General features: G+C 41.4%; 1 protein-coding gene across 6 annotated transcripts in view; it reads left to right on the top strand.

Annotated features, from left to right (window-relative positions):
* The window catches only part of LOC124612273, a 136,176-nt gene that overhangs the window by 81,428 nt on the left and 39,591 nt on the right, over positions 1 to 15,157 (top strand). For all 6 annotated transcript variants that reach the window (XM_047140371.1, XM_047140372.1, XM_047140374.1 and 3 more), the window contains one exon: positions 9,588 to 9,721. In XM_047140371.1, the coding sequence (XP_046996327.1) occupies positions 9,588 to 9,721 (134 nt within the window). The remainder of the gene's footprint in view (positions 1 to 9,587; positions 9,722 to 15,157) is intronic.

Genomic DNA, 15,157 nt, shown 5'->3' on the forward strand with positions numbered 1-15,157 from the left:
TTTAGCTTCAACACTGTTGTATGTGGTTTAGTGGGTTGTCAGACCATACCTATTCGCTTTGGACTCCGTTGTGTCCTTATAGCAGAAACATTGTCAAAATGGTGGACATTTCTCCTAATTTGAACTTCTTGTGTTCGGGAGTTAACTGTGCCTTGAAAATAAGGGAAATTGTTATCTAAAGCTGCATCTAAATAGTGATCATGATTCCATCTGTTTCCAATTCTTCATATTGCGAACTGGATAAACTATCTTCTTTCCCCAATCCATTCAGTCAGCGGTTTTAATTCTTGACTGCGAGTAGATTTAATGAACTAAATTCAGTCCTTCTACAATAGGCTTATGGCGGTCCAAACACTCGGGAGTTTTGTGACTTGGGTATTTACAATGAGTGCACTGCACTTTGGCAATGAAGCCATGTCTAGCAGTGTCTCCTCTGGGGGAAGATTGGAAGAATTGCCGAAACTCCTCACATAGAAATGAGTTGTACAGCCTCCCTTAGTGTTCTTGGCGAAGCACACTTTTACCTCACACCTACATCTCAGTCAGCCTCACAGATACGTCTGCACAGTAAATTTCATCTTTGCTGAATAATACTTCATTACTTTCCATAGTACATATGACATGATGCAGCTCTTATTTTCAGCTAAGTTCACTAAATCCTCTCCAAAATGTTGGCGTAGGTTGGAAAGTTGGTCCCTATAATAATAGCTAATGCTCTGCTTATTTCCCTGTGTTCACTAACCCTTTCCAAAGGGCATGAAATGCCTTGGTATTTCAGAGGCCTTCCACGGAATTTGCGGAAGTGCATACCTCTCCTCCCAACTTAAGTCTGGTGACTTCTAAGAATACTTCATCACTCCATGTGGACAGTTTCCCTACTTCCATTATATTTTGTGTGAAAGTGCAGCCATTTTCAACTGGTTTGCCTGTAAAGATGGGAACCAGCAAACCTATTGCAACATCAATTACAGGCTGTGATGGAACTGGCTGTAGGAAACCCAGAAGAGGGGAAGTGAGGCTGGCTTCAGGCACAGTGCTACTTTGTGGGTTTGAATTTACTACCGATTCATTAGGATGCCTCTGCAAATCTTCATTCTCCACCCGGAGCAGCTCAAGCCTTGCTTCCACGTGAGGATCCATCTCCAGCTGTCCCTGTGACCAGGTGATGAGCATTGCTTTAAACTATACACATCAAAACAAACAAGTGTGTCTTCGGCAATATCACGGGCAGTACCGAGTCTTGGTAACATCTCCTCCTAAATGCGAAGCTCATGACTAACGGCAAGGCAGTATCAGGCAACAACACGATGGCAACGCCAGACTTCGGGGTTGTTTCAGGTAATTGAACGTGTGACTTGGCTTTTTGTGAAGGTGGCAGAGATTGATTGGTCTTGTGCAGTGGTGGTGGCTCTGGGTAGACTGGGGTAGGAAGCTAGGACTGAAAGCGCTTGCTACTCATCCATTACGTTACAGCTTGCAGCGGATGGCTTTGCCCGATGGTTTGACACGTGCTCATGGGTTGGCAATTTGTATGTGGCACCTCAAAGCTGAAAAGAGGGTGAATTCTGCATCCTGATCCTGACACGTACACCAGAGACGTAGTCAGGATTAGAAAGCAGTGTGGTCTTGTAATTAATACAAGGTTCTCAAACTTAAGCAATGGGTTGCATGAGTGATTTTTAAGCAATCTCCTTTGTAGACTGCTTGTATTTCCCTAGGATTTTACCAATAAACAGAAATCTACCGCCTTCTTTACCCACAACTGAGCCTGTATGATCATTCCATTTCATATCCCTACAAAGTGTTACACCCATGTATTGTACGAGTTGGCTGATTCCAACTGTGACTCACTGATACTGTATTCATAAATCTTGTGGTTTTTTTCCCCATTTTACAAAGTGCACATTTGTGCATTTTTGAATGTTTAATGCAAGTTGCTAATTTTGCACCACTTTGGAATTTTGTCAAGCTGTGCAGCTTTGTTCAGACTGTACTTCATTGTAGGTAGTGCTTCATCTGTGGATTGTCTGAGGCTACTATTAATGTTAACTCAAGATCAATAATGTACAGTATGTACACTAGGGGCTCAATGCACTTACCTGACATGAACCCAAAGTTCTTTCTACATCTGTGGATGACTCTCCATCTCGGTTAACCTGCTGCATCCTCCCTACCAAAAAGTCCTCAATCCAGTCACAAATTTCGCTTGATACGCCATATAATTGTACTTTTGAAAATAAGCAGAACTGCAGTACTGAGCTAAATGCTTTTCGGAAATCAAGAAAAACTGCATCTTTCTGACTGCTTTGGTCCAAAGCTTTCAGTAGGTCATGTGAGTAAAGTGTGAATCGAATTTCAGGTGATCATTGTTTTTGAAATCCATGCTGGTTGGCATGGAGGTGGTCATTTTGTTTACACACACACACACACCTCATTATGTACAACAAATTGATATCAAGGATATTAGACGATAGCTGTGTGGATCACTTCTATTATCCTTCTTACAGACGGTGTGACCTACGCTTTCTTCCATCTACATTTATATTCCGCAAGTCACCCAACAATACATTACATTTGTCTAATGTTAAGGGTCAGTTGCCACTCCCTGCACCAAGTGCCTATCCGCTGCAGATCTTCCTGCATTTCGCTGCAATTTTCTAATGCTGCAACTTCTCTGTATTCTACAGCATCATCCACGAAAAGCCGCATGGAACTTTTGACACTATCTCCTAAAGTGCGCGTCATTTATGTTGGCGGCCGAGTTTAGGTTCGTTCTGCGCATCTGACGTCACAAAACAGTCAGCCAATGAACAGAGAACGACGTTGCCACGTCTCGACTGCAGTGCAGAGCATGGACGAGTGTCTTCAGTTTTAGAAATGTTCAGTCATAAATAAAGTAATAGAACAAAAGCAATGTCTTGATAGCAGACATTCTTTTACAGAAAGTTTGGAAAAAGCATTCTTTATACCAATTGCTTCATATTCTATTAATTAATTAAACCACACAAGCAATAAGACTCCTAATTCAGGCGATAGCAAGGAAAGGTGTTTGTATCACTCACGAACCGCTTTTTCGCAATAAAGAACAGCGGTAATTGTTTTTCCTATTGTACTTCGACGAAGCGTGAGTAATTCATAGTAATACAGGAGTGTTCGTCAGTATTTTGCGTGACATGTTATAGTCCTCATGGCGTTATGTAGTCAGACGAGGTGCGTTAGCGTAACGATTAAGGTGTTGGGCTGCTATGCGAAAGGTTATGAGTTCAAACCTCTTGCGGTGTTTAATATTTTCATTATTTAAAAACAATATTGAAGTGCCTTACTTCACTAATTATAATCGTTTGAATGCAATTTTTTGAAATTTCTAGTGCTTTGTCTCTTCATTAACCCTTTCGCTGCTGCAGACACGTGCTCGCCGCATTCCGCGCTGTGCGCGATTTTGTCATCACTGCACTGCTCGCCTGTGCAGACACATGGTGGTCCCACTGCTTTGACACACTTCTTATTCGATTTCACAAAAAGTATTTGGCCCAAAAATTTGATTTTTACACGTCTTCTTGACTGATACCTCCCCCCCCATAAATGACTTAATTTTGTTTCGATGTTCAACGCAGTTATTATGCAGCATTAAATGTAGTAAACTATTGCACGAAATTTTGAAGAGTTTGCAGAGGTAGAAGTCCGTATACTTACCGTATGGTCGATTTTAGTTGCCACAATGTTGAGAATGAAATGTGGACAAGATACCTAAGTTTCATATTAAATTTACTGTATAACAATATCTCATTTAATTTAAGTACGACATAGGTGTCGTATATAATATTGAGAAATATTCAGTCTTTCGCGAATGTAATAAAAGTATTATTTACACCCGACGCGTTTGTCTTCATTTTAAAGCACTTCAATCAAGGAAAGGTGTGGCACATACACAATCGTACTCATGTTCTCTTTCTTGTTTTTGTTCCACAGTCACAGTTTTACCAATGGTACTGAAATATATTCCTCTTCTGCAACTGTAATAAGCGACTTATTTAGACCAGACGCGTTTCTCTCTTTTGAAGCATCTTCAGTGGACAGTATTTTGTCTCCTCCATTGCCAAGTCACCTTTTGTAGTTTTGTGCTGCGGTAACACAGTATTCAACGTTTGTGTTGGCAGATCAGTGTTTTAGCAAATAAATGATGTTTGTGTGTGCCACACACAAAAATTATATTTGACATAGCTCAGAGCACTTCACTGATAGACGGTATATTAAAGTCCTAATGTTTTTGTAAGTCCACAGTTTTGTTTAATGTATTTTGTCTACTTCCTTTTGATTGATTGAAGTGCTTTAAAATAAAGCCAAACGTGCTAAGTGTAAATAAAACTTTTGTTACAGTCGCGAAAGACGGAATATTTCTCAATATTACGTATGACACCTATGTGGTACTTAAATGAGCTATTGTTATACAGTAAATTTTATATGAAATTTAGGTATCTTGTCCACATTTCATTCTCAACATTGTGGCAACTAAAATCGACCATACGGAAAGTATACTCTATGGACTTTTACCTCTGCAAACTCTTCAAAATTTCGTGCAATGGTTTACTATATTTAATGCTGCGTAATAACTGCGTTGAACATCGAAACAAAATTAAGTCATTTATGGGGGGAAGGTATCAGTCAAGGAGATGTGTAAAAATCAAATTTTTGGGCCAAATAGTTTTTGTGGAATCGACTGATAAGAGTGTCAAAGCAGTCTGAACACGGTGTGTCTGCACAGGCGAGCAGTGCAGTGACAACATTGCGCACAGCATGGAATGCAGGGAGCACATCTTTGTAGCAGCAAAAGGGTTAATGTGGCTGTGGTGGCTTTACTTCATGAACTGCGCGCTCCCCCCTAAACGTAAGCGTGCGAACTATGTTATACTATGGCACTGCTTCTATTGGCGCGTGCGTCGTGTGCAACTGGCAACGCAGCAATCTCCCGCGTCTGGGCGGGCATGCGCGAGCCGCCATGATAAAAGAATTGAATTATAGGTCATAATATATATATTGTGAAATGCAATGGTCCCATAACACTCCCCTGTGGTACGTCAGAGGTTACTTTGTCTGTTGACGTCTCTCCATTGAGAACAACACGCTGTGCTCTGTTTGCTAAAAACTCGTCAATCCAGCCACACCGCTGGTCTGATATTCCGTAGGCTCTTACTTTATCAGGCGACAGTGTGGAACTGTATCGAACACCTTCCGGAAGTCAAGGAAAATAGCATCTACCTGGGAGCCTGTATCTAATATTTTCTGGATCTCGTGAACAAATAAAGCGAGTTGGGTCTCACACGATCGCTGTTTCCGGAATCCATGTTGATTCTTACAGAGTAGATTCTGGGTTTCCAGAAATGACATGATACGCGAGCAAAAACCATGTTCTAAAATTCTACAACATATGGATGTCAGAGATATAGGCCTATAGTTTTGCGCATCTTCTCGACGACCCTTCTTGTGAAAACTAGGACTACCTGTGCTCTTTTCCAATCATTTGGAACCTTCCATTCCTCTAGAGACTTGTGGTACACGGCTGTTAGCAGGGGGGCGAGTTCTTTCATGTACTCTGTGTAGAATCGAATTGGTATCCCATGGTCCAGTGAACTTTCCTCTGTTGAGGAAAGTACAGAGCACGTTTTTTTTTGTTTGAGAGGTCTGGGATACATTGTATTTAGAGGAGGGGATAACTCAGCCGCAAATTCAGTAGAGGATCTGATGTTTCCATCGGCCCTGGAGCTTTGTTCAATTTTTAACTGTTTGTCAACACCATTGACAGTAATACTTATGTCACTGATCCTTTCAGTGGTACAAGGATTAAATTGTTAAAATTCTCCTGGGCTTTACTTTGTTAAGGAACATTTGAAAACAGAGTTAGGTATTTCAGCTTCCACTCTGGTACTCTCATTCACTGAGGACTGGACACTAAGTTTGGTGCTACTAACAGCCTTTACATATGACTAGAATTTCTTTGGGTTTTGTGAGAGGTCATTTGCTAATGTTCTCTGTGGTAGTCATTGAAGGCTTCACGTTTGCTCTCTTGACAGCCAAATGGGTTTCATTCACCATCGATCTATCTGTAGCCCTGTGTGTTGTTTTGAAGTTTCTTTCCAGTGTCCCTCCCATTATGAACTGTTCTACTGGATACATACTTATCGAGTACCGTAGTTTCTCTACATGCTCCTGTCGTGTGTTGAAAGTTGTAAGTTGGTCGTAGATGTATGACGATTTTTTTATGTAGTTTACTGAACACCATGTGTATCTTTCTACTTTTTTTAGTTGTTGTTTGCACTTCAGTAACCATTGTTGCCACAACTACGTCATGGTCATGGATACTAGCTTTGATATGGACATCCTGGAAGAGGTCAGGTCTATTTGTTGGCATTAGATCCAGTATATATCCGTCATGAGTAAGGTTTTGAACTATCTATTCTAGATAGTTTTCGGAGAAGGTTTCAAGTCATGTTTCGCAGGATGTCTTTCCACACCCACTACTAACAATACTGTAATTTTCCCAGTGGTTGCTGGATGATTGAAGTCTCCATTGATGATTACAGTATGACTGCGGAGCTTAAACAAACGAACTGATGTGCTAAAGTTTTCGGTTACATCAGGAGACAAGTCTGGTGGAAGGTAGGAAGATCCAGTTACCATTTTAGGCCCACCCCTACTGAGTCTTGCCCAAGCAGTCCCACATGCAGCTTCAATTTCTCTCTCCGTGGATCTGAGATTCTTGTCTAAATCTCATCGCTACAATTAGAGGTTTTAACCAGCTTTCTGTTGCTAGTATTAAGTGAGCTTCACTATTTTTCAGGAGCACTTTGAGCTCCGGCACTTTGTTGTGAATGCTCCAGCAGTTAACCCACTAGGATTTTAATACTCTCACCTGTGGGAGACATTTCATACTTCTCGGTTCCCTACAGCTATCATTGTTAGCATTGGTTGGGGAGTCACCAAATCTAAGAAACCTTGGTGTACAACTCACACACTATCAGCTACCTGGTAGTGGCTCCTGATGTGCAGTGCACACCTTGACACATTTAGGGGGACCCTGCAGTTCTCAATCCTATGGTAAAAGCCCAAGACTTTGCAGCCTACAGCCTATTCTGACGTGAACAGGTTGATTGCTGTTGGATCAGCTGAAAGGCAACAGACAAAATAGGCCAACTGTTTGTAAAATTTAAATAATAAATATTACTCACGTTCGGGGCAAGGGGCACATTGTACAACACGGCTGACATTATGATCATAGTTAAAATCACATACATATGGAACATTTTTTTCGTACTGTGTCTCACCTGGCTTTGGATTTGGTATTGGTTATACATCATGTTCTCCTACTGTTTCCTATTTGTACCACGTAATCTGAAACAGAAAGTTCTTTTATGGGTTTGTCACACACAAATTCTGTATGGTGAAGCTCATTTTTTAGCTGGCCTATATTCCTCTTTCTCCATCTTTTTGCACTCTTCTTTTACAAGTTGTGCCACACAAAAATGCTTCCAACACTGAGACAATCTCTTTCAATTTATGTGTTTGATACTTCTTTCATGTTGAAGCTTCTTTTGGGAAGAAAAAGATTAACTAAACAATGATGGCTAGTATTTAAAAGAATGCACTGTCAGAGGTGATGCTATATCATCTTCACTTATCACAAGTCTGGAATTACCTAGCACAGCTGAGGCAACACCTGCATAGGTTGATGAATTTTGTGATGTTTGCTTTCTATTTTGTCTTGTAATACAATAGGATACTTGTTTACCATCTACTCCGGAACATTTCTCAAATCCTTCTGAATTCCTGCATGACCTTTAAATAGATTGCAACTATATAATTTTGGCTTGAAATCTATTTTTGCAAAGTGCTACTAAATTAGTTGAAATAAATCTGTTTTTACAAAGTGCTACTAAAATGGTTGAAATAAGTTTCTCTGATAGGCTGTTCACAGCCAGAAATGTTCAGCAATTTGTCAGAATGGTAGTGGCTTTTTGGAATGTTGTCTTTGGTACACCGTCTTGATGTTTCTTGTGTCTATAATAGCACACTGGAGCAATAATCCGCCCCCCCCCCCTCCCCACCAAAGAAATTGAAGGTGGAGTGCTGTGAGGTCGATCAATTACCCTGAATGTGTATATATTCTTAGTGACCTGTCATGCTGCATATCAATGTATTCATTACCTTTTCAGTGCTTAAGAGTTTAACTACTATATCTGGACCAGAACCAGAATTATACTCATTTATGTTCAAACAAGCACATGTAAATTTCATTTAATTTCTGATCTTTGCAGACCTGTAACTTTCTTCAGTTGTCATATACATACACCTCTGATAAATGAAAGTTTTTAAATTTTGATGTGAATCATAGAATGCACCAAATTTGAAATAAATCTGAATGAGTTGGGTTGAGTGCTGCATTGAATTGTCATGGAATTACTCCCATTTTGTGAAAGCCACCTACCAGTCGGCCCTGTTGTACAAATTTTGTGCATATGCGAGCTTCATGGCCACACATGGCCAGTGGTGTATGGTTGTTTACACTTACGGCCTGGCTGCAAGATTGCTCACAGGTCAGATGTTTTCCCCATCCTTGCTAACCTGTGTCCGTGCTTGCCTTGTTGCCTCAGGTAGGCATAGTAGCAGTAAAAGGCTGGTCTAAAACCCCACAAAGTTTGTTGGTGTCAGTCTGTTACACCTGTTATATCAAACCACTTGTTGCTGCCAGTCTCACTTTTTATTTAATTTTATGTTACACAGGCCTTGTTTCTGCAAATGATCCCTATAATTTAGTGGTTTTTTCTGATTTTATGATAGCGTACTAAGTGTGTGTGTGTGTGTGTGTGTGTGTGTGTGTGTGTGTGTACACTGCATTATTGAAGAGACTTAACTGTTACACAAAAACCCAAAAAAAATTATCATTATTAATGTATATTGTCCTCTAGATACTGGCAGATGTGGAAGTAATTGTATGTTCAGAATTTTGAATGTTTTGTTACACCCAAAACTCACTTACACTACTTGAAAACTAAAGGAAAATCACTTTCACATTTGTCAGTCTAGAAAATGGATTTAATTTCTTTAGAATACTGGTGTTACAGATAGGTCTTGTGACATCTAAGAATATAATGCTGAAATGTGTAAAACAGTTATTTTTGAAAGAAAAATGCTTATCATACAAAAAAATTGTTTTCTTTCCTCAAATATTGATGGGGCAGTTGTTTGTGAAGCAGTAACCCCTAAAAGATGTAACATACACCAGTAATTAAGAGTTCTAAGTCTTTGAAATTTGAGTCTCATGTGTTGTCTAACAGCCGTGTGTTACGGGATGACATATTGACAGTATTTCCTGGCTCAATTATTTGTTAATGTAATGAACAGAATATCCTTAAAGGCTTTATCATCAACAGTTTTGGAAACCATAATTTTATTACTTTATAGTGGGTGAAAGTATATAAAAGTTGTCACTCTAAATCTAAATTAAGGATGATATAGTGCTGTTTTATGACTTTTATATATTATGTATTAAGTTTGCTGTAAATTTTCATACTACCTTTTTTTCTCTCTGCTAGTGTCTGAAAATGATTCACCAACTATCTTTGATGACAGCCAACTCTTTCTCATATTTGAATTGGCTGATGGTGGCAAAGCATTGGAAAGTTACTGTTTTACATCAGCTGCCCAAGCATTTTCAGCCTTTGTTCAGGTATGTTTAATGCTCCAGCATTCTGCTTCCACATAAATTGGATATCAGTGTTCATGCAATAGTCTTATAATGTGTGTCCACTGTGATGTATAGGGTTTGGTGTTTATAAATCAGAGAATGTACAGTATTTCATAAAGCTGTGCTCTAGATTCACAGAGATACTGACTCTTTCTGGTACAGTGTTTCTTTGAGATACACAGTAGCTGTTTTTTTTTGAAAGCACTGTTGATAAACACATGTAATTTACAAACAGTGGAAAGTCATATGTGGAATAATAATGTAATGAAAAGGATAAATTCCTACTCAACATGTTCTTCTGCTCTGCAATTCCAAATTCCTGTAGCCCATCTCTCACATTGCTCTTGCCCTCCAGGAACTACAGCAGCATGCTTGAAGTCACTTGAAAAACACACTCCAACCTGTTCATCTCTTACTACCTCCTTGGACTAGAGCTATTCACCACTACAAGAACATCCTCCAAATTGCTCCAAAACACCCTCATAGCAGATGAGCCCTGCCTCAGAGACCTAGTGTATTTACCACATCTTTAGAAACTCTTCCACCACCATACAGAACCCAGTAGCTTAAATCTGAAATGCAGTCGTAAACTTTTCCTCCAAAAGCATTAGTCCCATGGAAGTAGAAGTCCTTTCCAAAGGCATTACATTTTGCCCCATTCCAAAATTCAGTCAGGCTGGACTTCCCTCTCTCCTTCTCCTGGCCCCTACATTGAAACACTTTTCTGCCACCAAATTTACCAATCTGACTCAAGCAAAGACCAATATTGAACACTACTTGACTCAGTTCACTCCTTCACCCACCATGATCCACCCTCACTGCACCCAAATTACCTCCTTAATGTTCCAGAATTTCTTAACCTCAAACCTTGCCTTATCATCATTCCCCAAATCCCTCAACATGTATGCTAACTTCACGTTCGGAGAAAGAACTGCAATCCACCACCTGAAAATTTATCCTGATCTTATAATCCTGCCTCTTGACGTTAGGCTCCACCACTGTGGTTTTGAACTGCAGGGATTACCTGACGGAAGGACTCTGCCAGCTGTAAGATTCAACAACCTACAAACCCTGCCACAGTGACTTCATTCCAGAAGTCCAGTAGGCTCTCCAGTCTCTCCAAAAATCCTTAGGTCCATCCTAGAACACATTCCCCTGAGTATGTGTCTCATCTCCTCACCTCGCCCACTCTGCATTCCTACCTTCTCCATGATTCCTAAAGCCCATAAACCTAACCACCCAGGACACCTCATTGTGGCAAGTTACTGTGCTCCCACTGAGAGAATCTCTGCTCCCATAGACCAGCACCTTCAGCCTCTTACCTGTAACCCACTATAAAGAACACCAACCATTCCTCTACTGACTCCCCATAGTTCCTGTTCATGTACCATACGGCACTCTGCTTGTCACTATTGGTGCCACCTCCCTTTACTCTAACATCCCTCATGTCATTTGCCCTGCCACTATTGACACTACCTTTTCCAATGACTAACTGATTCCAAACCTACATTCTCCTCCCTGGTCACCATGACCAACTATATCCTCATCCACAAATACTTCATCTTTGAAGACATCACCTACAAACAAATCCTGGGTGTGGCAATGAGCAGTCGCATGCACCAACCTATTTGTGGGCCGTTTAGAGGAATCTAGCCACCTAGAATCCCAAATCCCTCATGTGGTTCAGATTAATTGAGGACATCTTCAGGATCTTTTTCAAGGATGAGGACACCCTATACACATTACTCCAGAACCTCAACGCCTTCTCCCCCATTCACTTCGCCCAGTCTTTCTTGACCCAACAAGCCGCTGTCTTTGGTGGTGGCCGCCTTCTCAAAGATGGTACAATAATACCCCCATCCACATCAAATCCACCAACCACCAGCAATACCAACACTTTGACAGCTGACACCCATTCTATACTGAGAAGAGTCCCATTTGCATAGCATAAGCACCTGTGACTGTTGCATCTGTAGTATCAAGCAGTTACTCTCCAAATATACCAACGGTCTCGCAGAAGTCTTCACAGACTGAAATTACCTTCCCAGCTTCGTACAGAAACAGATTTCCTGTGCTTTATTTATACAGTTATCCACTGCCTCTCTCAGAACCACTGTCCGGCCACAGAGGAGCATTCCCCTCGTGACTCATAACCACCTAGGACTGGAGCAACTGAATCACAGTCTCTGCCAGGGTTTCAACTACCTCTTGTAACGTGCTGAAATGAGGAATATCCTGTCCACTACCCTTCCCATCTCCCACAATGGTATCTTGCCACTTACCAAAATGACACAATATCCCTGTCCATCTTCACCTCTACTCCCAACCCCATGCCTCATGGCTCATATCCCTGTAATAGACCTAGATGCAAAACTTGTCCCCCACCACCTATTCCAGTCTGGCCACAAGCATCACCTGTCCCATCAAAGGCAGTGTTACCTGTGAAAGCAGGCATGGGATCTACAAAGTAAGCTGCAACCACTGTGCCGTCTTCTACATGGACATGGTAACCAACAAGTTGTCTGTCCACATGAGTGGCTACTGACAAACTGTGACCAAGAAACAGATGGACCCCCCCCAGATGCTTAGTGTGCTGCACAACACAATATTCTTCACTTCAGTGACTGCCTCACAGCCTGTGCCATCTGGATTCTTCATAGAATCACTAGCTTTCCTGAATTTCACAGGTGGGAACTCTCCCTGCAATATAGCCTATGTTCCTGTAACTCCCCTTGGCCCCAACCTTCATTAGTCCCTCTACTTCCCCCACCTGTCCCCTTCCTTGCTCCACTCCAGCACTATACCACCTTCAGTTCCATCGACATACCCACCAGTCTTCTTTTTGTCTCCTCTACTCTCACCCTCTCTCTGTCTAACCTCCCTATTGTTCCTAGCTACCCTACCCTACCCTACCCTGTCCTCACCACGTCCTTGCATGCTCCTACAGGAAGCACTTCACTGCCCCTCAACCCTATGACGCAGTGCTTAGCACACTGGACTCGCATTCGGGAGGACGAAGGTTCAATCCCGCGTCCAGCCATCCTGATTTAGGTTTTCCATGATTTCCCTAAATCGTTCCAGACAAATGCTGGGATGGTTCCTTTGAAAGGGCACGGCCGACTTCCTTCCCCATCCTTCCCTAATCTGATGAGACTGATGACCTCGCTGTTTGGTCTCTTCTCCCAACCAACCAACCAACCCCTCAACCCTACCCTGCTATCCTTGCCCCTCCCCACCACAGCCTCCTCCTTACCCCCACTGCCAAGATTGCTTCTCGCATCATTTGCAGCTGCTCGCAATCTGGCGTCAGTGGCCAGAGGCTGTTGTTGTTGTTGTTGTTGCTGCTGCTGCTGTTGTTTGTGTGTTTGCGTGTGTTTTCTACTTTGGAAAAAAGCCATTTGACTGAAAGCTTACGTTTATAGCTGTGTTTGTTGTTCCTGCCTGTGACAACTTCTTCAGTATATGGTGAGCAGCAATCAATCCATTTCGTAACACATTTAATTTTTATTTATGAAATATGATACTGATATTTTGATCGATAAAATGTCAAAAAAGCATTTCAGTTGCTCCACTGCAAGGTTTCTGCATTGTGTATTTAAATGTTTCTTTACAGACTGTGATTGGTGACTGAGCGTTGTGTGTAAAATAATAGTGTTTGGATTGTGTAGTTATAAGTCTCTTGGAATAATGATCATTGTAAAACTCTAGATTAGTGTAAAATTTGATAAGTCTTTAATGGATGTGTTTCTGTGTGCATTCACACGTTAAAGTAAAATCTGACACTCAAATCAGTTGTTGTGTATATGTATTGAGCAGTTTGTTCTAACACTAAACCTGCATTGAAAAAATGGATGAAAAGTACAGCTATTGTGTATTTTGGGAGTAGCAGACGATCAAAGTTCAAGCATTGTATACATCAGTTCCTGTTTGCCAGTGAACAAGGGACTTAAGATATTACAGCTTGTCAGTTCCACACCATTTGCAATGTGAGCACCATAGGCCATAGATGCAGCCAGATAAGTTAGCCCCTGCATTATTGTTTGACAACATCACGCCTACCTGTGGAATACAGATACACAAACATTTATTTGTAACTTTCTACACAATAGTAGTTACAAATACTGTCTAGTAAGATCACTGCATAGATGCGGATTGGCCTTCTTACTGCACATAGTCTCCCATAGTACTGGGTAAATCCCTGACCTGATGGTTCCAGTCCCTGGTGTGGAAGAGTGGGGCACTGAGCTGCCACACTACTGCTCAAATACATTAAACAGGTTCAAATGGCTATAGTTGACAGTAGTTACAAAGAGATGGGAGTCTGGCACAGGAACGACTAGTGTGGATATCGGCATCAAACTATTTGTCAGATTAAAAACTACAGTAAGCCAACTGTGAAGAAATTATAAGTCAGTCGAAGCTGGATTATATGGTGTCACTCAGCTGAGGTGAACACCATACAGTTGTGGAATGGAACAGAACACCTCTGCCTCCCATTGGTGACCTTTGCCAGATATTGCATGTTGCTGGCTGTCAAAGCATGCTATCCGATCAAAGGTAAAGACTGCACTCTCTGCTGTCTATCTTGTAGTAGGGAAACTTTTGGCCAACTACTAAACCTGATGATCACTGTTTGGCAGTAGCAGAAGTTGTGAGAAGCAAATAGCTGGCCGATGAGATTCACATGCAAATGAGCAAGGAGGGGGGGGGGGGGGGGTGTAAGTTCCTGAGCAGTGCCAGGAAGTGGCATGACATTTTGGACTTCTGGCAGGCTGGTGCACTCCTAATGTTTTTGACGACAAGAATGTGTGAAGTTGGATTGCAACCTTCCCACTTCTTTTACACGAGTGGACTTGCTTGGGGTATGCACAACTGATCCTCTCTGGATAGCCAGCTACGTCAATCTCTAAAAACTTGAATGATGCTAGTTAAAGGAAGATATTAGTCTCTCTCTCTCTCTCTCTCTCTCTCTCTCTCTCTCTCTCTGTCTTCCCCCCAATGAAATAAGTAGGAACTCAAAGAATACTTTTAGTTCACTGTCTGTTTATTTCAACTTCCTTAAAGAACAACGTTAGCATTTCCCACATAAATATTCGACTTCTTGTAAGTCGCCTGTGTCACGTCACATTACACAAATTAGATACATTTACAACAAAGTTGGTTTAACAGCCACAGAAATCGTGAACATGTATTGCCTCTAACAAGTTAGTTAAAAGTTTTTCCTCTCAATTGTTCTCTTGTCACTAACAGCCAGTTACAAAATAGCACAGAATAACACAGAAGTTCCTTGGTTCTGCCTTACGCTTTCATTAAGACTTCCATGGGCGGACCAACCGACAAGTACTTTTCGGTGCCGTTTGACCGCTGTGCCTACCGTCTTTTCACGATAAACTTCGGACCTGCACACACAGACAGGTA

This window comes from Schistocerca americana, chromosome 4, assembly GCF_021461395.2.
Source record: "Schistocerca americana isolate TAMUIC-IGC-003095 chromosome 4, iqSchAmer2.1, whole genome shotgun sequence".
Taxonomy (NCBI): domain Eukaryota; kingdom Metazoa; phylum Arthropoda; class Insecta; order Orthoptera; family Acrididae; genus Schistocerca; species Schistocerca americana.